The sequence below is a fragment of the Strix uralensis genome, unplaced genomic scaffold, assembly GCF_047716275.1.
Source record: "Strix uralensis isolate ZFMK-TIS-50842 unplaced genomic scaffold, bStrUra1 scaffold_293, whole genome shotgun sequence".
Lineage (NCBI taxonomy): Eukaryota > Metazoa > Chordata > Aves > Strigiformes > Strigidae > Strix > Strix uralensis.
Window position 1 is genome coordinate 75,163 of NW_027436888.1, and position 27,756 is coordinate 102,918.

Here is a 27,756-nt window from a genome sequence, read left to right on the forward strand (position 1 = left end):
GGGAGGGGCGGGGCCAATGGGCGGGGCGGGGACGGGGCCTGGGAGCAGCCTGCACGGAGGGGGCGTGGGGGGTGGCCTTGAAACTGCCCCCGCCACCCAGACACCGCCGGGGGGGCCTGGACACCGCCGCGCGCGGGCGCCCCGGAAGGGGTCACTTCCCCTTTCCCCCCCCGCTCCGTGACGTCACCCCCCCGCCTCCCCGCCGCGGCCCCGGATTGGCTGCGCCGCCCGCCACGTGACCCGGGGCCTGGCCATGGCCTCGCTGCGGCCCGCGGTGCCCCTCAGCCGGGCCCCGGGAGCCGTCGCCCCCGCCCCCGCCTAGGCCGGTACCCTCGGACCGGGACATCCGGACCGACACCCCCGCCCCGGAGACACCCCCAGACCGGGACCCCCCCGGGCCCCCGGCCACAGCATGGGGGAGAAGGCGGGCACCAGGTGAGGGGCGGGGGGCGGCAGCTCCCCCGGGGGGTTCCCCCCTCCAGGCACGGCAGTGGCGTTGGGGACCCCCTGCCCAGTGCGGAGGCCTGGGGTGGGGGTGTCCGGCCGCCTGGGATCCCCGGGCAGCGCCCCAGCCCCCAGCCGGGGGGGGCGGGCAGGGGAAGTGCGGGACGGGGGGAGGAAGCGGGAGGGGGAGGAAGTGCTGACCGCAGCGGGGGGGCCTCGCCGTGCCCCGAACTCGGGGGGTTGGGTGCGGGGCTCCTCCCAGCCCCACAGCTAATGGGGACCCCCTGCCCCCCGCTCTGGGGCTGGGCCCCCCCCCATCAGCCCCACAGCTAATGGGGGGCCCGTTCCCCCACCCCGCCAAAGGAGGGGGGGCCCTGTGGGGCCCGCGGCCGCCTCCGCTTCCTGCTGGGCAGAAAACAGGAAGGGCCGTGGTCAGCCCCCCCGTGTGCACCCCCGGTCTGGGGAGGGCTCAGGCCCGTTCCCCCCAGGCGGGAGGAATTTGGGGGTTCCAGGCACGGTTTGGGGGGTGTCATGGGGCAGGTTTAGTACTTGGGGGGGGGCTGGGAAAGGCTGTGCAGGGAGTTTGGGGGATGCCTGCAAAAAGGGGGGGGCAGGGGAGGCTACATGGTTTTGGGAGGGCCCTCAAAAACCTCACCCCAAACACCCACCCCCAAAAAACCCATTTTAGCCATTTTTTTGTCCTACAGGGTGTTCAAGAAATCCAGCCCCAACTGCAAGGTGAGAGGCCCTGGGGGGGGATTCACCCCCTCCCCTTCCCTGGGGGGGGCTTCTTGACCCCCAACCCCCCAGTTTAACCCCCCTTTTCCACCCATGGCATGAGCTGTGCCCGTTCTCAGCCCCCGCGGGGTGGGGGGGTGGCAGCATAACCGTGCAATTTCCTTTTCCCCCGTCCCCATGTCAGGGGGCTGCTGACCCCCCCCCCCCCCAATACTTTCCCCCACCAGCTCACGGTCTACTTGGGCAAGAGGGATTTTGTGGATCACTTGGACCGGGTGGATCCTGTGGGTGAGTGAGGGGGGGGCTGCCGGGGGGTTTGGGAGGGCAGAGGGGGTGCTGGGGGCAGCACTGGGGGATGGGGGAGGATCTGGCAGTATGGAGGGGCTGCTGAGGGATTTGGGGGGCAGAGGGGGTGTGGGGGGGTCTGGGTTCCTCTGGGGCTGCCGTGGGGCTGGGGGGGACACTCGCCTCCCCCTGACACCCCCTCCCTTGCAGATGGGGTGGTGCTGGTGGACCCCGAATACCTGAAGGACCGGAAAGGTGAGGGAAGGGGGGGGATGGGGGCCCTCCCACCCCCCCAGGGACACCTGGGCCCCTCCCCGGACGCTCGGGTCCCACGGCCGCCCCCCCACCGCCCCTGCAGTGTTCGTGACCTTGACCTGCGCCTTCCGCTACGGCCGGGAGGACCTGGACGTCCTGGGCCTGTCCTTCCGCAAGGACCTGTTCGCCGCCACGCGCCAGGCCGTGCCCCCCCTGCCCGAGGAGCGCCGGCCCCCAACCCGCCTGCAGCAGCGCCTGCTCCGCAAGCTGGGCCCCGCCGCCCACCCCTTCGCCTTCACGGTGAGCCCTGCCCCACGGCCGCCCCACGGCCGCCCCAGCCCCCCCCACCTCGTTAACCACGGACCCTCTCGCCCCCCAGATCCCCCAGAACCTGCCCTGCTCCGTGACGCTGCAGCCTGGCCCCGAGGACACCGGCAAGGTGGGGCTGGGGGGGTGAGGGGGAGAGCTCTGGGGGTGTTGGGACTGGGGGGGCAGTGGGGGGCTGTGAGGGCTGGGGGGTGTTTAGGGGGACGGGAGCTTTGGAGGGGCTGTGGGGGCTGGGGTGGGGGTGAAAGGGGGGCGGTGGTGTTATGGGAGTCCCAGTGTGTGTGTGTGTGTGTCCCCAGGCCTGCGGCGTTGACTTCGAGATCCGGGCATTCTGCGCTAAATCGCTGGAGGAAAAGATCCACAAGAGGTAGGAGGGGCCCAGGCATCCGGGAGCCCCCCCACCCCCCAGGACCCCTCTCTGGGGGGACCCCGGTGTCCGGGCGCCCTGTCCTGGGGACCCAGGTGTCCCTTCGCACGCCCCCAGGAACTCAGTGCGGCTGGTGATCCGGAAGGTTCAGTACGCGCCCGAGCAGCCCGGCCCCCAGCCCAGCGCCGAGACCACCCGCCACTTCCTCATGTCCGAGCGCTCCCTGCACCTGGAGGCCTCTCTGGACAAAGAGGTGGGGGGGCTGGGGGGGGTCCCGGGTGTGGGGCAGGGGCTGGGCAGGGTTTTGGGGTTCCCAGAAGTGGGTCAGGGGAGCTGGGGGGCCTCTGGGCAGGGGTTCAGGTCGTTGTGGGGCGCGGTGCTGAGCCGGTGCCCCCCCCACCCCCCCAGCTCTACTATCACGGGGAGCCCCTGAACGTCAACGTCCACGTCACCAACAACTCCAGCAAGAGCATCAAGAGGATCAAGGTCTCCGGTATGGGGGGGACGAGGGGGTCTGGGGGGGACATGGGGGGAGAAGGGAGGCAGGGGGGGACACGGGGGGATGTGGGGGACACAGGGGGACAAGGGGAGGTGGGGGCCAGGGGGACATGGGGCGACCTGGGAGACTTGGTGGGATATCGGGGATGGGAGGGGTCACGGGGGGCACAGAGAGCCCGGTGGGGTGCGGGGGGGGTCAGGGGGGGCCATGGGGGCGGGGGGTGACCTGCCGCTGTCCCCACAGTGCGGCAGTTCGCTGACATCTGCCTCTTCAGCACCGCCCAGTACAAGTGTCCCGTGGCCCAGATAGAGCAGGAGTGAGCAACCCCCGTGACCCTGGCGGTGACCCCGTGACCCTGCCTGACCCCACAGCTGCCCGGGGTGACCCCGTGCCTGACCCCTTGTCTCTGGGGTGTCCTTGCACCCGGTGACCCCCGATCCCGTGTCCTTGGAGTGATCCCTGTGCCCCAGGGGTGACCCCTCGCCCTGGGGTGCCCCCGTGCCCTCAGCTGACCCTGTCCCCTCTGCCCCAGGGATGTCCCCGGGGTGCCCCCGTGCCCTGGGATGACCCCTGACCCCATGACCTCCCCCCCCAGGGACCAGGTGCCCCCCAGCGCCACGTTCTGCAAAGTTTACACCCTGACCCCCCTGCTCAGCAACAACCGGGAGCGGCGGGGGCTGGCGCTGGACGGGAAGCTGAAGCACGAGGACACCAACCTGGCCTCCAGCACCATGTGAGGGGGGACGGGGAGGGGGCGGCTGGGGGGCACGCGGGGGGTCCGCGTCGTGTGTCCCTGCTGACCCTCTCTCGCAGCGTCAAGGAGGGGGCGAACAAGGAGGTTCTGGGGATCCTGGTGTCCTACCGCGTCAAGGTGAAGTTGGTGGTGGCCCGTGGCGGGTACGTGTGTGTCTCCCGGTGACCCCCCCGCGCCCCCCCAGCCCCCCCCGCTCACCCCCTCCTCCCCCCAGGGACGTCTCGGTGGAGCTTCCCTTCGTCCTCATGCACCCGAAGCCCCCCGAGACCTGCGCCCCCCCCCGCTCACAGTCAGGTAAGAGTTAATCTGGGGGGGCACAAGGGTCACCCCAACACGGGTCACCCCAATGCCCTGTGCCCCCTTCCCAGCGCTCCCCGAGACAGACGCCCCCGTGGACACCAACCTCATTGAGTTTGAGACCAAGTGAGTGACCTGGGGGGGTGGGGGGGGGACAGGGACACCCCTGGGGGGATTTGGGGGTCCCAGGAGCAGGGGAGGGGGTGGGGGGAGATTTGGGGGGGTCTGGTACAGGACTCGTGGGGGGAGGGGGTGGGATAGGCTGAGGGGGGGGGCTGGGGGTCATCTGGGGTGTTGTGTCCCCCCCGTGACCCCCCCGTGTCCCCCCCCAGCTACGGGCCGGATGACGACATCGTCTTTGAGGACTTCGCCCGCCTGCGCCTGAAGGGGCTGAAGGACGAGAAGGACGATGAGGACCAGTTGTGCTAGGGACCCCCCGGGACCCCCCAAAGGCGCCCCCGGGGCCCCCCTCCCCAGCCTCTCCCTCTCCTTTCCCCATGTGACTGCTGTAAGGGGGGGCCCCTCCCTTTCCCCCATTCCCCCCCCGGGGGGGGGCCATTTCAGGGGACCCCAGCCTCCCCCCCGGTGCAGCCCCCTCCTGCCCCTCCCCCCCCCCCACGCACTGGACTCGACCGGGCATTACCCCCCCGCTGTTTATATGTACATTGATTTTTAAAGATGTTTTGGGGACCCCCTGCCCTGTCTGCCCTCCCCCAGCAGTGTCCCAGGGGGTTGGGGACTGGGGGGGGTGTCGTTGGGGTAAATAAAACCTTTGAGCTGATCTTGGCGTGCAGAGGGTGATTTTTGGGGTGAAAGGGGCGGGGATTGGGGTTGGAGAGGCCCAGGAGGACCGTGGGGCCATAGAGGCGGTTCCTAGAGCGGCCGCGGAGGACCCGCGGCACCATCGAGCGCGGGTCACGTGACGCGCGCCGGCCGGTGGGGGCGGATGGCGCATGCGCGGCCGGAAGCGGAAGTGTCGTGTACGGCGGCCGGCGAGGGCCATGGCGGGCTACGGGGTGGCGAACGAGCGGCTGCGGGTGCTGGAGGAGCTGGAGCGCGAGATCGGCGCCTCCCTGCAGAGCGCCGGTGGGCGGGGCCGGTCTCCATGGTGACCGCGGGGGGCGGGGCCGGTCTCCATGGTGACCGCGGGGGGCGGGGCCGCGGGGCGGGGCCCTGGGGGGGGGGGGGATCCTGGGGGGTCACGCCCCGGGGTCAGGGGTGAAGGGTCACGCCCCGCCCGCAGGCACGGTGATCCTGGAGCTGTCCAAGGAGAAGGCGGGGGAGCGGCTGCTGGAGCGCCAGGCCGCGCAGTTCAGCGCCGCCGTCCAGAAGGTCGAGTCCGAGCTCTCGGCCCAGATCCGCTACCTCACCCAGGTCAGGGGGCAGCAGGCGGCGGGCGGGGGTCGAGGGTCACGGCGGCGCCGCCTCACCTCTGCCCTCCCCAGGTGGCCACGGGGCAACCGCACGAGGGCTCCAGCTACTCGGCCCGCAAGGCCTGTCAGATGGCGCTGAACCGCGTCGACTACGCCCGCCTGAAGCTGGGGGAGCTGGCGCGGGCCTGCGAGCAGATGCTGGAGCCCTGAGCGGGGCACAGGCGCGGCACGGACACGGCACCGCGGGGACACGGACACGGCACCGCGGGCACACGGACAGGGACACAAACCCCCCTGGCTGCCGCCTCCCGCCCCCACACGCCAAGGAAATGCCAAAATAAAGAGAAGCCGCCGTGGCCTTCAGGCAGGGGTGAGCCTGGGTGTGTCCGCGACACGCGTGTGCTCCCCAACACACGTGTGCTCCCTGACATGCGTGTGCTCCCTGACATGTGCTCCCCAACATGTGTGTGCTCCCATGTGCTCCCCGACACGTGTGTGCTCCCCAAGACACGTGTGCTGCCATGTGCTCCCCAACACACGTGTGCTCCCATGTGCTCCCGGACACGTGTGTGCTCCCCAACACACGTGTGCTCCCATGTGCTCCCGGACACGTGTGTGCTCCTGTGTGCTCCCCAACACACGTGTGCTCCTATGTGCTCCCCAACACGCATGTGTTCCCATGTGCTCCCTGACACGCGTGTGCTCCCCGATACACGTGTGCTCTGCGCCCCAACACACGTGTGCTCCCCGACATGCGTGTGCTCCAGGCTGCCCCCAGCCCCGATGGGGCCCCGCCCGCCCCACAGACACAGACTCGCTCCAAGCTGCTGTTTAATCGCGGCAGGGGGGGGCCCCACCCCGGATGCTGCAGGGGGGGGTGGTGGGACCTGACTCAGAGCAGCCCACGGGGGCCAGACCCCAGCCCCACATCTGTGGGGCAGGAGAGGGGTGTCAGGGTCTCAGGTGGGGGTGGGGGGCCTGCCCCCCAGCCTCTCCGTGCCCCCCAGCAGCCCCCCCGGCGCACCAGGACCCCCCCCAGGCCCAGGGCGGCTCCCAGCAGCACCAGCCCCATGATCAGCCCCTGGGAGAGGGGGGGTCGCCCCACAGCGGGCGGTGGAGTCTGGGGGTCCTGCCCCCCACCTTCCCAGTGGATGCGGCCTGCAGGAGTCGGGAGCAAGGCCTGAGGACCCCCCAGGAGCTGCCCCCCTGCCCCGTCTTGGTGCCCCTCCCCCAGCCTCGGGGCTGGGGGGTGGGGCGGGGGGCTGGGTCTCACTGTGGGGCTGGCAGGGGGTCTCTGCGGGGCCAGGGGGCTGCCTGGGGGTCTGTCTGTAGCCAGGTGTCCATCTGGGGGTCTGTCCGTGGGTCCGTCCATAGCCGGGGGTCCATCCGGGGGTCTGTCCGTGGGTCCGTCCGTAGCCGGGGGTCCAGCCAGGGGTCTCTGCGCTGCTGTGGGACAGAGGAAGGGGTGGGAGGGGTCAAGGCTCCCCCCAGCTGTGGGGCAGCCCCGGGGGTCCCCGTCCCCCCCCCAGGCTGTGGGGCAGGGACCCACCTTGGCGCTCCCAGAGCTGCAGCAGCTCCGCGACCCACGGCGAGTCCCGGAGCCCGCAGAGCCGCTTGTGGGGCAGCACGAACCTGGGGGGCACGAGGGCTGTTATGGGGCACGGGTGGGGACCTGGGGGGGCTGCAGTGGGGCACAGCGGTGGATCTATAGGTCCCAGACCCCCATCTGTGGGGCAGGGACAAGCCTGTCTGTGGGGCCCGCCCCCCCGCCCCCCGCCCAGCCCCAGTCGGAGCTTCCTGGGCACCAGTTCCTGGTTCCTCTTTTCCTGCTGGGCCGGGGGGGGGTGCAAGGGGGGGCTGGGGGCCCCATGGGGCTGGGGGGTCCTGGGGGGGAATGTGGGGTGTTGGGCGGGGGGAGCTGGGAGGTAGTCAGGTGGGTCCCGGGGGGGAATGTGGGGTGTTGGGGGGGGGTCTGGGAGGTGGTCGAGGTCGGGTGGTCCCGGCGGGGGATGTGGGGTGCTGGGGGGGGGTCTCTGGGGGTGTTGGGGGTCCCTCACCTGGTGACGTGGTTGGGGCAGAGCTCGGCCCGCAGCACGTGGGGGGCCAGGGGGGGCAGGCGCACGGTCGGGGGGGGCTCCCGGGGCCAGCGGTGGGTGCAGGCGCAGGCCCCCGCCGAGCCCCCCACGTTCCCCAGCGCTGGGGGGAGAAGGGGGGGGGGGGCGATCAGAGGGGGGCACCGGGACCCCCCGACCAGAGACACCCCCCCCTTCCACCCCGCGATGCCCAAAGCCCCGGGACACCCCCCCGGCCCCCCGGTACCTGCCCAGGGCAGCAGCAGCAGCAGCAGCAGCAGCCCCGGCCCCATGGCGCGGGGGGGTCCGGCCGGGCGGGGGCGGCACCGGGAGCGCAGACGGGACCGCCCCGCCCCCCGCCCCGCCCGCGGCACCGGGACCCCCCGCCGGGACCCCCCGCGGCTCGGGGACCCCCCCCCCGGGGTTCAGGGACCCTCCGGGGCTCAGGGACCCCCCGCCGGCACCGGGACCCCCTCACGGTGCCCAGAGACCCCCCCCCCGGGACACCGGCACCCCCCGCCCCTCCTCCTCCTCCTCCTCCCGCCTTTCGGTTTCGGTTTCTCTCACAGACGGTGCCGGCGCCTTTCCCGGCAGCGTGACGTCACTGTGGTGTGACGTCACACGCGTGACGTCACGGGGGGCCCTGGAGGGGTTGGCGGCTCGGGGGCGCCGGAGGGGGGTGCCCTGAGCTGCCCCCCAAGACGTTCCTGACCCCCCCCAGACCCCAAAACTGGTCCCCGAACTGGGCTGGGAGCCCCCAAACCCCCCCCAGATGGGGACCCTGACCTTGACCCCAGGTGTGACCCTGAACCCCCCAGGACCCTGAACCTGACCCCAAGATGCCCCCCGGGACCCCAAATCCGACCCCCGGATCCCCCCGTGGGACCCCAAATCTGAGCCCAATCCTGAGCCCAAGGGGGGGGGGGGACGACACACCCCAACCCTGACCCTGACCCCGCTGACCCCTGTGACCCCGCTGACCAGGGCCATTAATGGGCCCCATTCATTAACGGGGGCAATTAATGACGGGCCGGGGGGGGCAACAAACGGCAGAACCTCCGTCAGCGCCCCCCTGCCCCCCCCGGGACCCCCAGCCCCAGCCCCTGCGGCCTCTGTGGGGCAGAGGGACAGGCGGGGACAGACGGATGGGCGGGGCCAGGCAGACAGACAGGGCGTCACGCCCCGGCCCCATCTCAGCCCCCCCTCCCTGTCCCTGTCGCCATCCCCGCCCCGCTGACGTCATCGGGGGCGGGTGACGTCACTGTCCCACCCCACACGTCACCCGCCCCGCCCCGGGGGCCGGACCCCATATACAGGTGTGGGCACCTGCGGGCCCCACGCGCGGGGGGCGCTGCCGCGGCACCTACAGGGGCTGTGGGGGCTACAGGGGCAGGGGGTCCCTGCTGGGGGGGGGCTCTGCGGGGCTGGGGGGGGCTCTGCCTCTAGAGGGGCCCTAGAGGGGCTCTGCGGCCTGTCCGCTCTCTACGCTCTCACCTCTCTGTGCGGCTCCTGCTCTCGGCACCTGCGGGGCCACTCCAGGGCCTCTGCGGCTCCAACGGGCTCTGGGGGGTCCCTGCAGGGGGCTGGGGGGTCTCCTGAGGCCAGCGATAGGTGTCGCTGCGGCTGTCTATAGGGGGGGTGTGACACCTCTGGGCTCCTCTGAGGCTGTTTGCAGGCTCTTTACTCGCTGTCTGTAGGGTGTCTATAGGGGGCCTGTAGGGTCTCCGCGGGGTCTGTAGGGTCTCCACACGATCCGTAGGGTCTCCACACGATCCGTAGGGTCTCCGCGGGGTCTGTAGGGTCCGCGGGGCCGTCCATAGGGTCCTCCCGGGGCGGCCGAGCACCGGTGGCCGGGGGCGATGGCGCATGGGGGGCTGCAGCTGCTGGGCCTGGGGGTGGCGCTGGCGGGGTGGGGGGCGCTGGTGGCGGCGGCGGTGCTGCCGCAGTGGCAGACGTACTCCTTCGCCGGGGACACCATCATCACGGCCGTGGCCACGGCCCAGGGGCTCTGGATGAGCTGCGCCAGCCAGAGCACGGGGCAGCTGCAGTGCAAGAGCTACGACTCCATCCTGGCCCTGCCCGGTGAGGGGGCTGGGGGGGGGCGGGGGGGGGGGCGGGGGGTAGGGGGACATGGGGGGCAGTGGGGGACATGGGGGCGAGGGGGCAGCTCCAGTGCAAGAGCTGCGACTCCATCCTGGCCCTGCCCGGTCCGTGGGGCTGGGGGAGGCGTTGGGGGGCTGGGAGGGGCGTGGGGGGGCGATGGGGTGTCCCGGGGGTGGGGGGGTTGGGGGGGCGCAGGGAGGGGGCGGGGGGAGGAGGTCATGGCGGGTCCTGACCCCCAAACCGGGAACCACAGCGGGGGTCGGGGTCTGCGCCCCCTCCCTGCGCCCCCCCCTAGACCTGGGGTCCCCCCCACCCCCCCCGGGGGGTTGTGGCCAAGCCAGCGGGGGGAGGGGCAGCTCCTGGATGCCGGGGACCCCAGGATGGGGGCGGGGGGGGGAAGCAGGGGTCACCCCAAACCCCACCGCCCAACCGCAGGGGTCAGTGGGGTCCCCCCCCGGGGTGTGGGGGTTCCCCCAGCCTTGGGACCCCCCCAGAGGGGACCCACGCATCTTGCTGGGACGGGGGGGGGCCCAAACCCTGCCCCCCCCCCTGCTTCGGGGGGTCCCAGGCATCCAGACCCTCCCTGCCCCCCCCCATAACCCGGGTGTCCGGGTGCTGCCTCTGGTTTCGCTGAAACTCCCGTCCCTGGGGGGGGCCCTGAGTCACGGGCGGGAGCAGCCGTTGGGGCGCGGCGGGGTGTCCCCCCCCCGGGGATGGGTCCAAAGTCCCCCCCTCCCCGCCCCGCGGGGCGCCGGGGTGGCGCCAGGGAACGCGGGTGTCCGGGTCACCCCGATGTCACCTCTAGCCCCCCCGGGGGGGACCCAGGCGTCTGGGGGGGACACCCAGGTGTCTGAGGGACCCCTGCTTCACCCCTGGGGCCCCCCCGGTGTCCCCCCCCCCCAAACCCCGGGTGCCAGGGCGGGGCGCGGGTCCCTGCCTGTCCCCTGCCCGTCCCTGCCCGTGACAAGGCCAAAGTCTAAACCAGGTGACAGACGGGGGCCATAAACCCATCACCCCCCCCTGTCCGGGCAGGATGGGGGGGGGTGACCTTGCCGTGACCTTCTGACCCCACCGTGACCCCGCCGACCCCCCGTGCCCCCAGGGTACCTGCAGGCCACGCGGGCGCTGATGGTGGTGGCGGGGGTGCTGGGCCCGCTGGCCCTGGGGCTGGCGGTGGCGGGGATGAAGTGCACCCGCTGCGGGGACGACGACCCCCGGCGCAAGGCCGGTGTGGCGGCTGCGGGCGGCGGCCTCTTCCTCCTCTCAGGTGAGCGGGACCCCCAGAACCCTCCCCCCGCCCCTTGGGGACCCCCCATCCCCATTTCAGGGTCCCTACCCACTCTTGGGGACCCCCTGTCGGGGGGTGGAGGGGGATTGGGGGGCTGACGGGTGCCCCCCCCAGGGCTGGCGGGGCTGGTCGCCTGCTCCTGGTACGGCCACCGCGTCATCACCAACTTCTACGACCCCACGGTCCCCGTCAACTACAAGTGAGGGGGGTTGGGGTGGGGGGGTGTGGGGCAGGGTTTGGGGGGGGCTGTGGGGAGGGTTTGGGGGGGCTGTGGGGGGGTTTGGGGGGCTGTGGGGCTGGGAGGGGGTTGTGGGAAGGGTTTGGGGGGGCTGTGGAGAGGGTTTGGGGGCTGGGGGGGGTTGGGGGGTGTGGGGCTGGCAGGGGGCTGTGGGGGGTGGTTGGGGGAGGCTGTGGGGAAGGTTTGGGGGGGCTGTGGGGGGGGTTGGGGCTGGCAGGGGGCTGTGGGGGGGTTTGGGGGCTGTGGGGGAGGTTGGGGGTCCCTCACCCCCGGCTGTGTCCCCCCTCCAGGTTTGAGCTCGGCCCCGCCATCTTCCTGGGCTGGGCGGGGGCCGCGCTGGCCCTGCTGGGGGGGGCCATGCTGGCCTGCTCCTGCCCGCGGGGGGGCCGCGCCCGGGGGTACCCCCGCAGCAAAGGGCCCGACGCCCCCCGCGGCCCCGCCAGCCGCGAGTACGTGTGAGGGGCCGCGCTGGGCCCCCCCGCCCCGGGGCCCTGCCCCTACCCACGGCTTGGGGTACCCCGCCCGCGGGTCCCCGCGGATTCTAGCGAGTGGTTTTGTACGAAATAAAGTTTTTTGTGTGTTTTAACTCTTTTCCGGCCGCGTTTGGTCCCTGGGCTCCCCCCCCCACGCTGCTGAGGGGTTCCCCGACACTCACCCGCCTTGCCCCGTCCCAACATGGCGGCGCCCGCCGCCGTACGGTGTCGGCATCGGGAGGCGCCCGTCTGGATATGGCGGCGCCCACGGCCGTACGGTGCCGTCATCGGGAGGCGCCGGGACGCGATGCTGGAGGCGCTGGTGGCCGGCGGCGCGGGGGGGCTGGTCCTCGTGCGGGGTGCGGGGGGGCCGGGGGCTGGTTGGGGGGGGGGCGCGGGGCTCTGGGGTACCGTGGAGCCGCGGGGGGGGCCCTGGGGCTGGTCCTGGGGGCCGGGGGGTGCCCGGGGGGGCTGTGGGTCACCTGGGGCTCACCCCTGTCCCCCCCCCCAGACAGCGCCGCCTGCGAGGGCCGCAGCCTCCTCCGCGCCTTCGCCACCGCCGCCGTGCAGAGGTGGGGGCTGGGGGAAGGGGGCTGGGGGGGGGCTCAGACCCCCCCACACCCCCCCCCGGCTCACCAACCCCCCCCCAGGGCCGAGCGCGTCCTCGTCCTCCTCTTCGACGTCCCCCGGGAGCAGTTCGAGGCCGGGCTGAGCCCCGCGGTGAAGCAGCGGTGAGTGGGACCCCTCGCGGGCACCCCATGGCCCCCCGAGACCCCCCCGCACCCCCACAGCCCCCTGACCCCCCCTGACCCCCCCGACCCCCCTCCCCAGGCTCCTGTACCGCGACGGCTTCACGGACCCTCTGGGCTGGAGCGGGCCGGACCCCGACCTGCGGGCGGGTGATTTCGGGGGGCTGCTGGCGGGGGGGCTCCCCCCGGGGGGGCCCCTGACGCTGGTGTTGGACTCGCTCAGCTGGCTGCTGCTGCGCCTGCCCCCCCCCCGCCTCTGCCAGGCCCTGGCGGCTCTGCTGGGGGGGGCCCCCAACACCGGTCAGGACAGCGGGACCCCTTGGGGGGGGCCCTGACAGCGGGATGGGGGTGGGGAGCACAGACACCGGGGTCCCCACGGGGTTGGGGGGGGGCAATTGGGGTGACAGGGGGTCCCCAGGGGGTTGGGGTGCAGGGAGTCACCCCGAGATTGGGGTGGGGGGGGCTTCAGGCATTGGGGTCCCCATGGGGTTGGGGCACGGGGACACCCACAATTGGGGGGGGGGGGGGCAGACACTGGGGTCCCCATGGGGTTGGGGTACAACTGGGGCTCGGGGTGCAGGGGCTCCCCCAGATTGGGGTGCGGGCCCCCCCAGACGCCCGTGCCCCCCCCCAGCCCGCCCCTCCCGCCTGCTGGCGCTGCTGCACGGGGACCTGCACCCCCCCGGGCTGCTGCGGGCGCTGGGGGCCCTGGCCAGCACCCAGCTCACCCTGGGGGGGCCCCCCCCCGACCCAGGCACCCCCCGAGTCGTCAGTGTGCTCAGCCGCCCCCGCAGGGGGGGGGTCAGGCAGCAGGTGGGTGTGGGGAGGTGGGGGCACCCATGGGGTCACGGTGCCCCGAATCGGGGCGCCCCTGGGCCCCCCCAAACATCTCCCTCCCCCCCCAGGATGAGAGCTTCACCCTCCTGCCCGACGGTTCCCTGCGCTCCCTGGGGGTGCCCCCCCCCCGCGCTGCAGGAGGAGGAGGAGGAGGGGAGACCCCCCCCCGGGGATTCGGGGGGTCGGGCCCCCCCACACCCCCTCACCTTCCGCCTGCGGCTGTCAGCGGCCGAGCGGGCGGCACGGGCGGCCGTGCCCCCCCCGTACCAGCTCAGCCCCCCCAGGTGAGTGGGGGGGGGGGCCCAGCCCCCTCCCAGCCCTGGCTCCCAGTCAGGACCAGTCTCCCCAGTAACCACCGCCCCCCCCCAGGAGATCAACCCTCCTCCAGACACCCGGGACCATCGTCTGCGCCCCGGAGCCCCCCGAGGACGAGGACCCCGAGGATCCCGACGACGACCTGGACGTGTGACCCCCCCCAGGGTTATTGTAGGACCTACATAAACACCAGGGGTTACTGCAGGACCTACACAAACCTCAGGACCCCAATAAAGCTGTTTCTATCTCGCCCACCTCCGCGTGATCACTGTGAGGGGTCCCTGGGGGCGGGGGAATCCCCCAGTTTTGGGGGGGAGGCGCCCGGACGCCCGGCGCCCCCCCCGGAGGGTCCCGCCGTGAGCGGGAGAGTGGACTCAGGGACCCGGGGCGGGCGCTGGCGCGGAGAGGCCACACGCCTCGCACGGGCCACGCCCTTCAGGGATTCCCCGCCCCGCCCCCAGCCAGGCCCCGCCCCCCAGCCAGGCCCCGCCCCGCGCAGGCGCACTGGGGGCCGCCCCTCGCGGCCGGCCTTGGCGCCGCGCCCGCGCCCCGGAAGTGCTCGGCCGGAAGTGACCCCGCGGCGGCGAGCGCGGCGGGAGGGGCCGGGCGGGAGCGCGATGGCGGCGGCCGGGGGCGCCCGCCGGTAACGGCCGAGCTCGACCGACCCGCCGCGGCCGGGGACCGCTGGGGGCCCTTCCCCGGGACCGCCTCCCCCGCACCTCCGGGGCCGCCGCCGCTCCCTCCTCCGGGCCTTCGGGGCCGCCGCTCCCCCCGGAGCCGTCGCTCCCCCCGGAGCCGCCTCCCCCGCGCCTCCGGCGCCGCCTTCCCCCGGGGCGGCGGCCGCAGCGGGGCCGGGGGTCCCGGGGCCGGCCCGGGGCTGGGGCCGCCGCCGCCCCCGGCGCGGGGGGCGCGAAGCTGGCGGAGCTGGGCCGGGCGGGGGGCGGCGGCGGGGCCGGGGCCGGGATGATGCGGACCCAGTGCCTGCTGGGGCTCCGCACCTTCGTGGCGTTCGCCACCAAACTCTGGAGCTTCCTCCTCTACATGCTGCGCCGGCAGGTCCGCACCGTGAGTACCGGGGCCGGGGGGCCGCACCGTGAGTACCGGGGGGCGGGCACCGGCCGTACCGGGGCTCTGGCGGGGGCGGGCCCGGCTGGGGGGGTTCCGCATCCCGCTGCTTCCTCCGGGGCCGGGGGGGGGGGGGGGGGGGGGCTCTGTCCGTGCCTCAGTTTCCCCAGCGGGGCCCTCCCGTTCCTCCGCCTTGGGGGGTGCTGGGGTTGCCCGTGGGGGGGTCCCCAGCCCGCGGGGGGCTTTGGGGGCTCCTCCGTGTCCCCAAACCGGGGCCACGCCGGGCGACCGCGGCCCCCCCCGTCCCTCGGGGGTTTGGGGGTGCGTTAGGGGGGACCCAGGCGTCCGGGCGGCGGGGGGGGGGCGCTGATGAGGAGCGGCAGGTGAGAGGTTTAATTTAGCCCGGGGGGGGCACATGCTGGCCCCCCCCGGGGCTCGGTGCCAGCGGCCACTGTCCTGTGCCCAGCGGTGACGGCAGAGGGGACGCTGCCAGGACACGGTGACGTGTGGGGGGGGGGCGGCCGTCTGGGTTCTATTCTGGGCATCGTGGGGGGTAGGACGCCCCACAACAGCCCCGTTGCCCTCCCCCGCGGGGCTGGGGGGGGATTTGGGGGTCTGTCCCCCCACTTCAGGGGTCCCCCGCGGCTGTGACAGTCCCCCCTCCTGTCCTGGCAGGTGATCCAGTACCAGACGGTGCGATACGACGTCCTGCCCCTCTCCCCCGTCTCCCGCAACCGCCTCAGTAAGTTGTGTGGGGGGAGCCCCCAAACTGGGGGGGGGGGGGGGGAGCATGGAGAGCCCTGAAATGGGGGTTGTGAGGAGGAGGGAGAGCGACGTGATGTGTTGGGGCTTGGAGGGGGTCACGAGGCCCCCCCCGGAGTGGGGGGGGATTTGAGGGGGACCCCCTGACACCCCTTTACCTGCCCCCCCCCCAGACCAGGTGAAGAGGAAGATCCTTGTCTTGGACCTGGACGAGACCCTGATCCACTCCCACCACGACGGCGTGCTGCGGCCCACCGTGCGCCCGGGGACCCCCCCAGACTTCATCCTCAAGGTCGGGGGGGGGCTGGCGGTCCCCGGGGTGGAGTTTAGGGGTGCTGGGAGCAGGACCTTGGGGTCCAGAGGCAGAATTTTGGGGTCCCAGGTGCTGGGGTGCAGCTGAGGCTTCTGCAGCCCAAGGTGGGGGGTCCCCAAGGAACAGACTTTGGGGGCCCTGGGGTAGAATCTGGGGTCCCCAGGCAAAGAGTTTGGGGGGGTGGGGGCAGAGTTCAGGGGTGCTGGGCGCAGAATTTGGGGGTCCCAGGTGCTGGGGTGCAGCCGAGGCTCCTGGTGCCTGAGGTGGGGGGTTCCTGGGGGTGTTGGCGTCCCACTGACACCCTCCTCCCCCCCAGGTTGTCATCGACAAACACCCCGTCCGGTTCTTCGTGCACAAGCGGCCCCACGTCGATTTCTTCCTGGAGGTGGTGAGTGACCCCCCAACCCCCCCCCATTTTGGGGACCCCCCAAACCCCCCCTCCGGCACGGGGACCCTCCAAACCCTCGGCGCTGCCCCCCGCCGCAGGTGAGCCAGTGGTACGAGCTGGTGGTGTTCACGGCCAGCATGGAGATCTACGGCTGCGCCGTGGCCGACAAGCTGGACAACAACCGCAGCATCCTCAACCGGCGCTACTACCGCCAGGTGGGCGGGGCGGGGCGGGGCTTGGGCGAGGAAGGGGCGGGGCTGGGGCAGGGAGGGGCTTGGGTGGGGAGGGGCGGGGCTTGGGGCAAGGGGGTGGGGTTTGGGTGGGGAAGGGGTGGGGTTTATGGGGCGGGGCTAAGAGCAGAGCTTGAGTGACAGGGTGGTGTTTGGAGTGGGGCGGAGCTTGAGGGGTGGAGCATGGAGAGGGGCGGGGCCAAGGGCAGGAGGTGAGTGGGGGTGGGGTCAGGGCTGGGGTGGAGCCAGTGTGGGGGTGTGGGTGATGGCAGAGGGTGGGGCCACTGCGGGGGGGGCAGGGCCCCGAGGGGCAGAGCTGCACCCCGGGGTGTGGCCATGGTGTGGGTGGGGCCTTGTCCCGGTGGGCGGGGCCAAGGGGGCGTGGTCTGACGCTGCCCCGCCCCCAGCACTGCACGCTGGAGCTGGGCAGTTACATCAAGGACCTGTCGGTGGTGCACAGCGACCTGTCCAGCATCGTCATCCTCGACAACTCCCCCGGCGCCTACCGCAGCCACCCCGGTACGGCCCCCCCCGCCCCCGCGGCCCCCTGCAGCCCCCCCAGCCCCTCACCGACCCCCCCTCTGCCCCCAGATAACGCCATCCCCATCAAGTCCTGGTTCAGCGACCCCAGCGACACGGCCCTGCTCAACCTGCTGCCCATGCTGGATGCCTTGAGGTGAGACAGGGGGGGCCGGGGGGGTCTGGGGGGTGTCTGGGGGGGCACAGTGGGGTCTGGGGGGGCAGACTGAAGTTTAGGGGGAGTCCTGAGGGGCACAGCAGGGTCTGGGTCACATCCTGGGGGTTCACAGCAGGGCCTCGGGGGGGCACGGCAGGCTGTGGGGTGTCCTGGGGGGGCAGTGTGGTCCTGAGCACCCTGATGTTGGGGTCTGGCTGGTCTGGGGGGCCCAGGGAGCTGTGTGGGGGTCTCATCCCGCTCTGCCCCCCGCCAGGTTCACAGCCGACGTCCGCTCCGTCCTGAGCCGCAACCTGCACCAGCACCGGCTGTGGTGACGGCAGCCCCGCCCGACACCGTCCCCCCAGCGCTGCCGGGACAGGGACCCCCCCGGGCCCCCCACGACAGACAGAGCCAGCGCCGTGGGGACACCCCCCCCCCCCCCACGAGAGACTGTGCCAGCGCCGTGGGGATCCCCCGCACCCCCCGAGGAACGGACTCTGCGCCCCGGGGGACACACACGGAGCTTCTCCCCCTCGGCGGGGAGGGGGGAGCACGGAGCCACATCCCCGACTGCGGTGCTGGGCTGGGGGGCGCGGGGGGCTGCCACCCCCCCCCCCCCCGCAGACGGACGGACGGACACGGACAGACGGGCGCTGCCGGCCCCGCCATTTTTCTTTTTAAAAGACCTGGGTCCCACCCGCGGCGTCTCCGCCCTCTCTGTGCCGTGTGTGCGTGTCCCCTCCCCAGCTGCTCATGGGGGGGTTTTGGGCCCCCCCCGACCCTCCTGGGGGGGGGGGTGTGTGTGTGTCCCTGCGTGTCGCCCCCGTGGTCCGCTCCGTGGCCCAGCGCTGGCCCCGCCCCCTCCCGGCTCCGCCGGCGGCGGTCACGTGACGCCACTGTTTACCTCCCGACCCCGCCCGCCACGTGACTCAGCACCCTCGGGCGGTGACGTCAGTCACATGACGGCCGCAGCACCGCCGTGGATCCCTCCGCAGCGCCACCGCCCGGTTCTTTCCGTTTCTCCCTCGGTCCTCCCGTTACCGGCCCGCTTCCGCGCCACCCCCCCTCCTTTCTACCGCCCCCACCCCCCCGCTGCGCAGCCGCCGTTAACAGGGGCGGGGGGCGTACGCCGTTTCCATACCGACGCGGGGTCCAGCGCGGCGGGTCTTGTGCGCATGCGCTACGCCACTTGCGCTGGCGCTGCTCCGACCGCGCATGCGCTGCGCCGTTTGCGCAGGCGCGTGCGCCCCCGTACCCGTGGCCGCGGGGCGGCGGCCGCTACGCCGATTGCGTGGGGCGCGCGCGCTGCGCTGTTGGCGTGGCGGCGGGGGCGGGGCCGCACCGGGAAGCGGGGGAGGGGCCGTATCCGTGCGCCGCGCACGCACCCTCCGGTCCCGGCCCGGTCCCGGTCCCGGCCCCGGTCCCGGCCCGGCCATGAAGTTCCTGTACAAGGAGGAGCACCCGTTCGAGAAGCGCCGCTGCGAGGGCGAGAAGATCCGCAAGAAGTACCCGGACCGCGTCCCGGTGAGCGCCGGGGACCCCCGGGGGACCCTCCGGTGCGCGCCGGGGCCGCCCGCGGATCCTCGCGAACCCCCCGGGGCCGCCTGGGGACCCCCTCGGGACGCCGCTGGGACCCGCCGGCACCGCTGGGCGACGCCCCGGAGACTCCCCCCGGGACCCCCCCCCCCGCGTCGAGGCGCCCTGGCGTCCCTGCCTCACCCCCCCCCCGGCGGCGCGTCCGTGCCTTTACCGGGGCGTCCCGCCCCGTCCCGGCGACCCCCCGCCCCCACCCGAGCCAACCGCCCGCCCCGGACATCCGGGACCCCCTCGGGGCCTCCCCGAGTGGCAGCACCGCGGGACCCCCCGCCCCGCCCCCCCGGGGGTGTCTGCGGGCCCGCACCCCCCATCCCGGGGGGTCCCCCCGCAATCACCCCCCCGCGCCCCCCCCAGGTCATCGTGGAGAAGGCGCCGAAGGCCCGAATCGGGGACCTGGACAAGAAGAAGTACCTGGTGCCCTCGGACCTGACAGGTGGGGGGGGCGGGGGAGCTGGGGGGCGGGGGAGTGGGGGGTCCCTTGGCCCCCCCCTCACCGTGCCCCCCCCGCAGTGGGCCAGTTCTACTTCCTGATCCGGAAGCGGATCCACCTGCGGGCCGAGGACGCGTTATTCTTCTTCGTCAACAACGTCATCCCCCCCACCAGCGCCACCATGGGGCAGCTCTACCAGGTGGGGGGGCCGGGGGGGCCCCGGGGCGGGGAGGGGGGAAAGGGAGGGGGGGGTGTATGCGGGGGGGGGGGCCCTGGTTGGGGTGCGGGTGGGTGGGGGGGTAAATCGGTGCTGGGGGTGTCGGGGGGGCGCTGCTGGGACCCCCCTGACCCCCCCGTGCCCCCCCAGGAGCACCACGAGGAGGATTTCTTCCTGTACATCGCCTACAGCGACGAGAGCGTCTACGGGGCCTGAGCCCCCCCCGGGCCCCCCCCGCCGCCCCCCCCGGCCCCCCGCGGCCCCGCGGTCTCGCCCTCAATAAACGCGACGGAGCCGCCGAGCGGCCTCGGGACTCCTTTGTGCTGGGGGGGGCGGCGGGGGGGGGGGGGGGGGGCGGGACTACAACTCCCGGCGTGCCCCGCGGCGGGCCCGGGGCCGGCGCATGCGCAGTGCGCGGGGGGCGGGGCCTGGCGGGCGGGGGCGGGGCGGGGCGGGGCGGGGGCGGTGCCGAGCGAGGCGGCACCGGACGGGAGCGACGGACGGAGCCGGGGCCCGACCCCGCCGCGGGGCCGCCGCCATGGCCGAGCCCGGCCCCGAAGGTACCGGGGGGGTGGGCGGGCGGGTCCGGGCCGGAGCACCGGGGGGGGGGGGGGAAGAGGGAGCGCCGGTACCGGGGGGCCACGAGGGGGGAGCGGGAGCGGCGGGAGCGGACGGGAGCTTGAACACCCGGAGCCGCGGCACCGGGGGAAACCGGAGCACCGGGAGTGCCGGTACCGGGGGGGGGGGGGCGGCACGGCGCGGGGGGAGCCGCAGCACCGGGAGTGCCGGCACCGGGGGGACCGGAGCGGCGAGAGGGGGGGGAGCAGACGGAGCACCGAGAGTGGCGGTACGGGGGGGGCGGGGGGAGCGGGAGTGCCGGTACCGGGAGGGGGGAGGTGCAGGACCGAGAGTGGCGGAAGCGGGAGCGCTGGGGCGGTGGGGGGGAACCGGAGCACCGAGAGTACTGAGGGGGGCTACCGGGGAGAACCGGGACACCGGGGGGAACGGGAGCGCCGGTCCGGGGGGGGGAGAAGCGTGGCCGGGAGCGGGGTCCCGGGACTGGGCGATGGGGGGGGAGCAGGGACCGGGGGGGGGTTGCGGAGCACCGGGACCGGCACCGGGGAGTCGGGGCGCACACGGGCGGGGGGAGGGGAACTGGAGCGTGCCCGGGGGGGGGCGGCGGGGGAGGGGAACGGGGGGGGGGCGGCGGGACCGGAGGGCGGCGGCGACGTGTGGGGGGGGAGGGGCAAACGGTCCCGGCACCGGGGCGGCCGCGCCCTGAGTCCCCGGTACCGGGGGGGGCCGCTCCGGGTGGTGGGTCGGGAATCCCCTCGGTACCCTCCCCGGGGCTCGCGGTGCCGCCGGTCCCGGTGTGACCCCCCCCCTCCCCCCTCCCCCCTTCACAGACCCGCTCCCGAGCCTGAAGGTGGAGACGCAGGTGAGGGGGGAGGGGGGGCGACCGGGGATTACCGGGAGCGAACCGGGAGGGGGGAGGGGGGATCCCCGTGGCCCGGGAGCCACCCCCCGCCCCCCCCCCCCCCGCGGAGGCTCGCGCAGGCGGGAGCGGCGCCGGGCTCCTCCCGCCGCGCCTCAACCCGCGGGGCCGGTACCGGGGGGGGGGGGTAACGGGGCCGGGGGGGGTTCCGGTGCTGACGGGCCCCCCGCCCCCCCCAGCCCCCCGAGAAGCGCCGCCGGACGATCGAGGACTTTAACAAGTTCTGCAGCTTCGTCCTGGCCTACGCCGGGTACATCCCGGCGGCTGCCGAGGTGAGCCCCGGGCACCGGGAGGCACCGGGGGGGGGCGGTGGGGGGGGAGCGCTGGGAGGCACCGGCCGGGGGTGTTGGTGGTCGCGGGGGGCCCGGGGCTGGAGCTGCCCCGTTGCCCGGCGCCCCCGGGGCCTCCCGCCCCGCCCGGGCCCCCCCCCCGGCCCCGCCGCCGCCGCCGCCGCCCCGGCCCCATCTTGCGGCGGCGCCTACAGCTCCCGGCGTGCCCCGCGCTGCCGCGGGGGTTGCCGGGAGTTGTAGGCGCCGCCTCAATCCACCGCCCTGGGGACTACGAGTCCCGGCGTGCACCGCGCGGCGGCGCCATTTTTGGGGCGGAGCTGGGGGGGCGACGGGAGATGGAGTCCGGCCGTGGGGGGGGGGAAATGGGGGTTCGGGGACCCCCGGAACGGGGGAACAGGGGCCGGGGGGGGCTGGAGCAGCCCTTGGGGTGGGGGGGTATTGGGGGGGTATTAGGGGGGGTCTGGGGTACCCCCACAGCATGGGGGGGTTGGGGCCACCCCTTAGGATGGTCTCGGGGTCCAGGGGGCTCTGGGGCAGCCCCGGGACTGGGGGGGGTCAGGGCCCATCGGGATGTGGGTTTGTGGGGCCGGGGGGGTGCGGGGCAGCCCCGCCGCGGGGGGGCAGATGGAGGGGACGGGAACGGGGGCGTGGGGCGCCCCCCGGGGCGGTGGGGCCCCCCTGACCCCCCGGGCCCCCCCCCAGGAGAGCGGCTGGCCGTCCTCGGGGCCCAGCTCCCCGCTGGGGCCGGGCCGCGCCGAGGGGGGGGAGGGCTGGGGCTCGGCCCCCGCCGCCCTCCGGACCATCGAGACCTTCGTGCGCAAGGCCAAGTCCTCCAAGAAGCGGGGGCTGGGCCGCCTGGCGCCCCCCGAGAGCGCGCTGCTCGACAAGATGCGCCTCAAGGACTCCCTCTTCGACCTGCCGCCCCCCCCCGGCGCCCCCCCCGCGACCCCCCGGCGGCGGGAGCGGCGCAGCCGTCGGGGGGAACCGGGGGGGCCCCGGGGGGGCCGGGGGGAGCCCCGCGCCCGCATCAAGAAGAGCAAGAAGCGGCGGTGGAAGAAGGGGGAGCGGGAGGGGGCCAAGGGCTCCCCCAGCGACACGGACTCGGAGGAGGAGCCCGCGTCCCCCCCGGCCCCCCCGGCGCCCCCCGAGGCGGGGGCCGAGCCCCGGGAAGCGGCGGGGGGCAAACTGGGGGGGGGGGGGAAGGAGGGGGGCAGCACCGAGACCAGCCGGGACGGGGACGGGGACGGCAGCTCCAGCGAGGGGGAGATGCGGGTGATGGACGAGGACATCATGGTGGAGTCGGGTGAGTGGGGGGGGGGGACCCAGCGCCCCCCCCCGCATCCTCCACCCCCTCCCCGGCCACCCCAGGCCCAGGGTCCCCCCGATTTCCCGCTTTTGGGGTCTCCCTGCCCCCCCACCCCATCACCGGGTGATCCGAGTCCCCCAGCACCTCCCCTTCTGGGGACCCCCGACCCCCCCAGCGCCCCTGAGAACCCCACCCCATCACCAGGTGATCTGGGGATGGTTCTGGGGTCCCCCTGAGCCCCCCCAGTGACCCTCAGCACCCCTGACCCCCCCCAGGGATGGTCCTGGGGTCCCCTGACCCCCCCAGCGCCCCCTCCTGCCCCCTGACCCCCCCCACGGATGGTTCTGGGGTCCCCTGACCCCCCCAGTGCCCCCCCCAGCACCCCTGACCTCCCCCAGGGATGGTTCTGGGGTCCCCTGACCCCCCCAGCGCCCCCTCCCGCCCCCTGACCCCCCCAGGGCTGGTCCGGGGGCCCCCTCCCCTTTGGGCCCCCCCGACCCCCGCTCTGCGCCCCCAGGCGACGACTCGTGGGACCTGATCACGTGCTACTGCCAGAAGCCGTTCGCGGGGCGGCCGATGATCGAGTGCAGCCAGTGCGGGACCTGGATCCACCTGTCGTGCGCCCGCGTCAAGAAGAACAACGTCCCCGACGTCTTCTACTGCCAGAAGTGCCGCGAGGGGCCCCGCCGCGCCCCCCCCGCCGCCCCCCGCCCCGGGGGGGACCCCTGACGCCCCCCGACCCGGGGGGGTGAGGCGCCCCCCGCCCCTGCCCCGGCCGCGCAGCCCTGGGGGGGGACGGGGGGGTGGGGGGGCCTCAGGGACGGGACTCGGGGGGGTTTGGGGGATCCCCCCCGCGATGGGGGCGCGGGGGTCTCGTACCCCGCGATAAGGGAGGTTTGGGGGAGCCTCATCCCCCCCCCCGATAACGGGGTGTTTGGGGGGACCCTCCCCCCCCAGGATAGAGGCGGTTTGGGGGGATCCCCCCCCCGGGAACGGGGGCTCGGGGGTCCCTTAACCAGGTCACGAGGTTTGGGGGGACCCTCCCCCCCCGAGCAGATTTGGGGGGCCCACTCCCCCTCAGGATAGGGGAGATGGGGGGGCCCTGGGGGGAGGTTTGGGGGTCCCTCCCCCTGCCCCCCCCCCCCCCCCGGGGGTCCCGAGACTCAGGGGCTTTGGGGGACCCTCGGCCCAGCAGTGGGGGGGCCCGGCCCCAGGGCAGGTCTGGGGGGGCCCCCCCGTGTACAGTCGGGCTGTAAATAGAGGGGGGAAGCGGTTTTTTCATGTGTGTTATTTTTTTAAACTTTTATTTGCCCACACCCCGCTTTTTCCTGGGGGGGGCGCCCTGCCCTTCCCCCCCTTAGTTTGGGGGTGCTGGGAGCATCTGTGGGGGGCACCCCCAAAACGGGCCGGCCTGTCCCAGTGCCCCCCGAGGGGGCTGGGAGGGGTTTTGGGGATCCCCCCCCCTTTGTTTTAAGAATAATATTTTGGAGTTGGCGGGGGGGCTGCAGCCCCCCCTGTAAATAAACGGCGCCGCGGCTTCGTACGGGGGGGTCAGTGTCCCTCTGTCGGCTCCTCGCCCGCGGGAATCCCCCAAAACGGGCGTTAATCCCCCAAAACGGGCGTTAATCCCCCAAGTGTGGGTGTCCCGGACACGCCCCCTGCGCGCGGCGCCCCCCCCGTGGGCGGGAGTCACCATGGCGACGGGCGCCATTTTGGCTCGGCCCCAGCCGGGCGCGGGCGCCATCTTACGGCGGGGCGGAGGCGGCGGCGGCGGCGTCCCGGGAGTGGGCGGGGCCGTGCTCGCCGGTTCATTTGCATACATTTGCATACCGGGGCACGCGCGGCCCTTCACTCCCCTTCCCAGCGTGCCCCGCGCGGGGCCGCCCCGCCCCGGCCCGTGACCTTGTCGGGGAGGGGCGGGCGGGGCGGGGGACCCGGGGACACCGGGACGGACCCGGGACACCGGCGGGCGGCGGCGCCATGAGGGGAGCGGCCGGGCTGGGGCTGCGCCTGCTCCGCCGGGCCCCGCCGCGGTGAGCCCCGGGACGGGGGGTCGGGGGGGCCCCGGGGGCGGGGCCGGGCTGTGCGGAGTTTGGGGAGAATTCGGGGAGTTTCGGAGGGTCCCGGGAGTTGGGGGAGCGGCGGGGGGGGGACACGGGACACCGTGAGGGCTCAGGGCGTCCCGGGGCCGGGGGGGGCGGAGTTTTGGGGATCCCGGCGCTTGGAATTGGGGGGGGGGGGGGGGGAAGCGGAATCGGGGGGGGGTCTCAGGTCTTGGGGGACCCCCCAGTGCGTGTGGGGGAGGTGTTGGGGGACTGGGGGGGCCCCGCGGTTTGGGGGCCCCGGGGAGTCCCGAGACTCGGGGGGGGGAGGGGGGTGAGGGGACCCCGGGGTTTGGGGGGTCCCGGGGGGGCCGCTGTGACACCCCCCCCCCCCCCCCATCCCCAGGCTCGGCGGGGTCCGGCTGCAGAGCACGCATGAGGCCGAGGTAGGGACCCCCAAAACCCGCGATTCCCCCCAAAACCCGCCACACCCCCCCCCGGCCCGTGACGTCAGAACTGGGGCAAAGGGCGTGAGCTGGAAACTGGGGGAAAGGTGACGGGCGGGGGGGGGGGTGGGGGGGGTGTTTTGGGTTGTTTTGGGGTGTTTTGGGTTGTTCTGGGTTGTTCGGGGGGGGGTGGGTTGATGTGGGGGGCCGGGGGGGGTTGGGGGTACAGGGGCAGGTTTGGGGGGGGGGTTGGGGGTACGGGGATGGTTGGGGGGAGTCTGGGGAGGGCCCGAGGGGCGTTGGGGGGGTTGTGCGGAGGGTGGGGGTTTAGGGGGGGGACACGGAGAGTTTTGGGGGGTTTGGGGGTTTTGGGGTGCTCTCCCCCGGAGTCTGGGGAGGGCCCGAGGGGCGTTGGGGGGGTTGTGCGGAGGGTGGGGGTTTAGGGGGGGGACACGGAGAGTTTTGGGGGGTTTGGGGGGTTTTGGGGTGCTCTCCCCCCCTCCACAGGCCGTGCTGCACAAAACCGGAGCCACGGTGGCGGCGGCGGCTGCTGCCCCCCCCAAGGCCCCCCCCGCCCTGGAGGTGAGTTTGGGGGTCGGGGGGGGCATCTGGCGCTCGGGGGGGGGAGGGGTGACCCGGCTGCCCCCCAATATCTCCCCACCCCCCCCAGGAGTCCAAGTCCTTCGCCGTGGGGGATGTTCCTGGGGCGGCTGAACACGGAGCAGGTCTTCCCGTACCCCTCAGGTGGGGGCACCCCGAAATTATGGGGGGGGGGGGCCCAGCCCTTTACTCCCCCCCAGCTAACGGGCCCCCCCGCGGCAGCGCTGAGCGAGGAGCAGGAGCAGACGCTGCAGGAGCTGGTGGGACCCGTCACCCGCTTCTTCAAGGTGCGAAGGGGGGGTTGGGGGCAGGGGTGCACCCCTTTCCCAGGCATCCAGGGGCTGGGGAGGGGGCGGTCTGGGGTCCCTGACCCCCCCGTCCCCCCCCAGGAGGTGAACGACCCGGCCCGTAACGATGCGCTGGAGCAGGTGGAGGAGGCGACGCTGCAGGGGCTGAAGGAGTTGGGGGCCTTCGGGCTGCAGGTGCCCCCCGAGATGGGGGGGCTGGGGCTCTCCAACACCCAGGTGAGGGGGGGACCCCTTGGGGACCCCCTGAGCCCCCTCATCAGCCCCCCTGACCCCTGGGGACCCCACCCCAAGCCCCTACTTACCTTTTCATCCCCTTGGCGACCCCCTTCAGCCCCCCCAAAGACCCCCTCTGCGCCTGGGTCCCCCCTCCATCCCTCCCCCAACCCCCTTGGGCCCCCCCCTTCTCCTTGGGACCCCCTTCAGCCCCCCTGAGCCCCCTTTGACCTTAGGGACCCCCCTTCCGATAACCCCAACCTCCCTGCGTCCCCCCTCCTCGGGGACCCCCTTCAGCCCCCCCACAAAGACCCTTTCTACCCCTGCCCCCCCAAACCCCTTGAGCCCCCCTCCCTCCTCCTCAGGGACCCCCTTCAGCCCCCCCACAAGACCCTTTGTACCCCTGCCCCCCCCAAACCCCTTGAGCCCCCCCCCCCCTCCTCGGGACCCCCTTCAGCCCCCCCGCAGACCCTCTCTGCCCTTGGACCCCCCCCCCATCCCTCCCAAGCCCCCACCTCGCCCCCCCATGCCCAGGCCCCCTCCCCAGCCCCCCGCAGCCCCCCCTGACCGTGTCCCCCCCCCCAGTACGCGCGGCTGGTGCAGATCGTGGGCGAGCACGACCTGGCGTGGGCATCACGCTGGGCGCCCACCAGTCCATCGGCTTCAAGGGGCTGCTGCTCTACGGGACCCCCGCCCAGAAGCAGAAGTACCTGCCCCGCCTGGCCACCGGTACGGGACGGCCCCGGGGGGGGGTGGGGGGAGCCGGGGCCCCCCTGACCCCCCCTTCCCCCCCAGGGGAGGCGGTGGCGGCTTTCTGCCTGACGGAGCCGGGCAGCGGCTCGGACGCCGCCTCCATCCGCACGCGGGCGCGGCCCAGCCCCTGCGGCACCTTCTACACCCTGGACGGCACCAAGACCTGGATCAGGTGGGGCCGGGGGGGCTCCCCGGGCCTGGGGGGGTTGAGCGCCGCCCCCCCTCACGCCCCCCTCTGCCCCCCCCAGCAACGGCGGCCTGGCCGAGATCTTCACGGTGTTCGCCAAGACGCCGCTGCGGGACGAGGGCGCGGGGGCCCCCCGGGAGAAGGTGACGGCGTTTGTGGTGGAGCGCGGCTTCGGGGGGGTCACCCAGTGAGTGGGGGCGAGGGGGGGGCGGGGGGGGCTGGCACCCCCCGGCCTGACCCTGAGCCCCCCAGCGGAGCCCCCGAGAAGAAGATGGGGATCCGGGCGTCGAACACGGCCGAGGTGCACTTCGAGGGGGTGCGGGTCCCCGCCGAGAACGTCCTGGGGGCGCCCGGGGGGGGCTTCAAGGTGGCCATGAACATCCTCAACAACGGCCGCTTCGGGATGGCCGCGGCCATGGCCGGCACCATGCGGGGGGTCCTGGCCAAGGCCGTGAGTACCCCCGCACCCCGGGACTGCCCCGGCACCCCCCCCCACCCCCCGCACCCAGAGCCGCCCCGGGACCCCCCCACCACCCCCACAGCCCAGAGCCACCCCGGGACCCCCCTACACCCCCCGCACCCCAGGACCGCCCTGGCACCCCCCACACCCCCTGCACCCCAGAGCCACCCCAGGACCCCCAAAACCACCCTGGGACCCCCAAAACCACTGCAGGACCCCCCCAGCACCCCCAAAACCACCCTGGGACCACCCTGGGACCCCAAAACCACCCTGGGACCCCCCCCACACCCCTCCAGCACCCCCAAAACCCAGCTGGGACCCCCCCAGGACCCCCAAAAAAACTGTTGGAAACCCTCAGACCCCCCTGGGACCCCCAAAACCTACTGGACCCCCCCATGGGACCCCCAGATTCCCCCCAGCCCCCCCAAACCCCTCCTTACCCCTCAGGACCCCTCTGTATCCCCCTGAAACCGCCCCCCCCCCTTCCTACCCCTCTCTGTGCCCCTGGGGGTCCCTTGTCCCCGCTCAAGCCCCCCCAATGCCCCCCCACAACCCCTTTAGAGAC

The 27,756-nt window shown here is 74.1% G+C and overlaps 9 protein-coding genes across 13 annotated transcripts; 8 read left to right on the top strand and 1 right to left on the bottom strand.

The window, feature by feature from the left end:
- The first annotated feature begins 278 nt into the window (after nt 1-278).
- ARRB2 (arrestin beta 2) lies at nt 279-4,747 on the top strand. The gene is made up of 15 exons (XM_074857746.1): nt 279-435; nt 1,152-1,182; nt 1,410-1,470; nt 1,678-1,722; nt 1,826-2,022; nt 2,102-2,161; nt 2,349-2,416; nt 2,534-2,669; nt 2,825-2,909; nt 3,159-3,231; nt 3,511-3,648; nt 3,729-3,812; nt 3,884-3,963; nt 4,038-4,092; nt 4,299-4,747. The coding sequence occupies exons 1-15, from the start codon at nt 413-415 to the stop codon at nt 4,393-4,395; spliced, it is 1,233 nt and encodes a 410-aa protein (XP_074713847.1). The 5' UTR covers nt 279-412; the 3' UTR covers nt 4,396-4,747.
- A 188-nt stretch (nt 4,748-4,935) lies between these two features.
- Nucleotides 4,936-5,702, top strand: MED11 (mediator complex subunit 11). The gene is made up of 3 exons (XM_074857769.1): nt 4,936-5,052; nt 5,210-5,340; nt 5,412-5,702. The coding sequence occupies exons 1-3, from the start codon at nt 4,968-4,970 to the stop codon at nt 5,547-5,549; spliced, it is 354 nt and encodes a 117-aa protein (XP_074713870.1). The 5' UTR covers nt 4,936-4,967; the 3' UTR covers nt 5,550-5,702.
- A 455-nt stretch (nt 5,703-6,157) lies between these two features.
- Nucleotides 6,158-7,871, bottom strand: LOC141938776 (uncharacterized). Of its 2 annotated transcripts, none has more exons than XM_074857765.1 (4): nt 7,659-7,871; nt 7,397-7,535; nt 6,889-6,971; nt 6,158-6,782 (listed from the first exon to the last, which is right to left on the bottom strand). In XM_074857765.1, exons 1-4 carry the CDS (start codon nt 7,702-7,704, stop codon nt 6,232-6,234), a joined length of 819 nt encoding a protein of 272 aa, XP_074713866.1. In that variant the 5' UTR covers nt 7,705-7,871; the 3' UTR covers nt 6,158-6,231. The 2 variants fall into 2 exon arrangements, with proteins under 2 accessions (XP_074713866.1, XP_074713865.1); XM_074857764.1 differs by having other exon boundaries at nt 6,158-6,785; nt 7,659-7,863.
- A 1,259-nt stretch (nt 7,872-9,130) lies between these two features.
- LOC141938779 (claudin-7-like) lies at nt 9,131-11,624 on the top strand. The gene is made up of 4 exons (XM_074857767.1): nt 9,131-9,493; nt 10,617-10,781; nt 10,917-11,001; nt 11,331-11,624. The coding sequence occupies exons 1-4, from the start codon at nt 9,271-9,273 to the stop codon at nt 11,497-11,499; spliced, it is 642 nt and encodes a 213-aa protein (XP_074713868.1). The 5' UTR covers nt 9,131-9,270; the 3' UTR covers nt 11,500-11,624.
- On the top strand, nt 11,598-13,668 carry ELP5 (elongator acetyltransferase complex subunit 5). Of its 4 annotated transcripts, none has more exons than XM_074857759.1 (7): nt 11,598-11,872; nt 12,025-12,085; nt 12,164-12,244; nt 12,345-12,562; nt 12,897-13,075; nt 13,168-13,383; nt 13,469-13,668. In XM_074857759.1, exons 1-7 carry the CDS (start codon nt 11,716-11,718, stop codon nt 13,598-13,600), a joined length of 1,044 nt encoding a protein of 347 aa, XP_074713860.1. In that variant the 5' UTR covers nt 11,598-11,715; the 3' UTR covers nt 13,601-13,668. The 4 variants fall into 4 exon arrangements, with proteins under 4 accessions (XP_074713860.1, XP_074713863.1, XP_074713861.1 ...); XM_074857762.1 differs by having other exon boundaries at nt 12,345-12,412; XM_074857760.1 differs by having other exon boundaries at nt 11,642-11,872; nt 12,029-12,085.
- Nucleotides 13,669-14,295: 627 nt separating this feature from the next.
- Nucleotides 14,296-17,274, top strand: CTDNEP1 (CTD nuclear envelope phosphatase 1). The gene is made up of 8 exons (XM_074857766.1): nt 14,296-14,479; nt 15,155-15,221; nt 15,415-15,533; nt 15,871-15,942; nt 16,041-16,157; nt 16,580-16,691; nt 16,764-16,848; nt 17,123-17,274. The coding sequence occupies exons 1-8, from the start codon at nt 14,378-14,380 to the stop codon at nt 17,181-17,183; spliced, it is 735 nt and encodes a 244-aa protein (XP_074713867.1). The 5' UTR covers nt 14,296-14,377; the 3' UTR covers nt 17,184-17,274.
- Nucleotides 17,275-18,184: 910 nt separating this feature from the next.
- GABARAP (GABA type A receptor-associated protein) lies at nt 18,185-19,390 on the top strand. The gene is made up of 4 exons (XM_074857768.1): nt 18,185-18,372; nt 18,799-18,877; nt 18,955-19,073; nt 19,242-19,390. The coding sequence occupies exons 1-4, from the start codon at nt 18,283-18,285 to the stop codon at nt 19,305-19,307; spliced, it is 354 nt and encodes a 117-aa protein (XP_074713869.1). The 5' UTR covers nt 18,185-18,282; the 3' UTR covers nt 19,308-19,390.
- Nucleotides 19,391-19,542: 152 nt separating this feature from the next.
- Nucleotides 19,543-23,725, top strand: PHF23 (PHD finger protein 23). The gene is made up of 5 exons (XM_074857763.1): nt 19,543-19,651; nt 20,498-20,529; nt 20,766-20,858; nt 21,579-22,179; nt 22,700-23,725. Exons 1-5 carry the CDS (start codon nt 19,630-19,632, stop codon nt 22,909-22,911), a joined length of 960 nt encoding a protein of 319 aa, XP_074713864.1. The 5' UTR covers nt 19,543-19,629; the 3' UTR covers nt 22,912-23,725.
- A 346-nt stretch (nt 23,726-24,071) lies between these two features.
- Nucleotides 24,072-27,182, top strand: ACADVL (acyl-CoA dehydrogenase very long chain; the record flags this gene model as incomplete). Its single annotated transcript, XM_074857758.1, is given in 11 exon segments — nt 24,072-24,215; nt 24,631-24,670; nt 25,178-25,252; nt 25,341-25,414; nt 25,493-25,557; nt 25,660-25,794; nt 26,377-26,410; nt 26,413-26,520; nt 26,587-26,716; nt 26,793-26,918; nt 26,984-27,182. Coding segments are annotated over 10 exon segments (957 nt in total), but the record flags the coding sequence as incomplete, so codon positions are not given.
- Between the last annotated feature and the right edge of the window lie 574 nt (nt 27,183-27,756).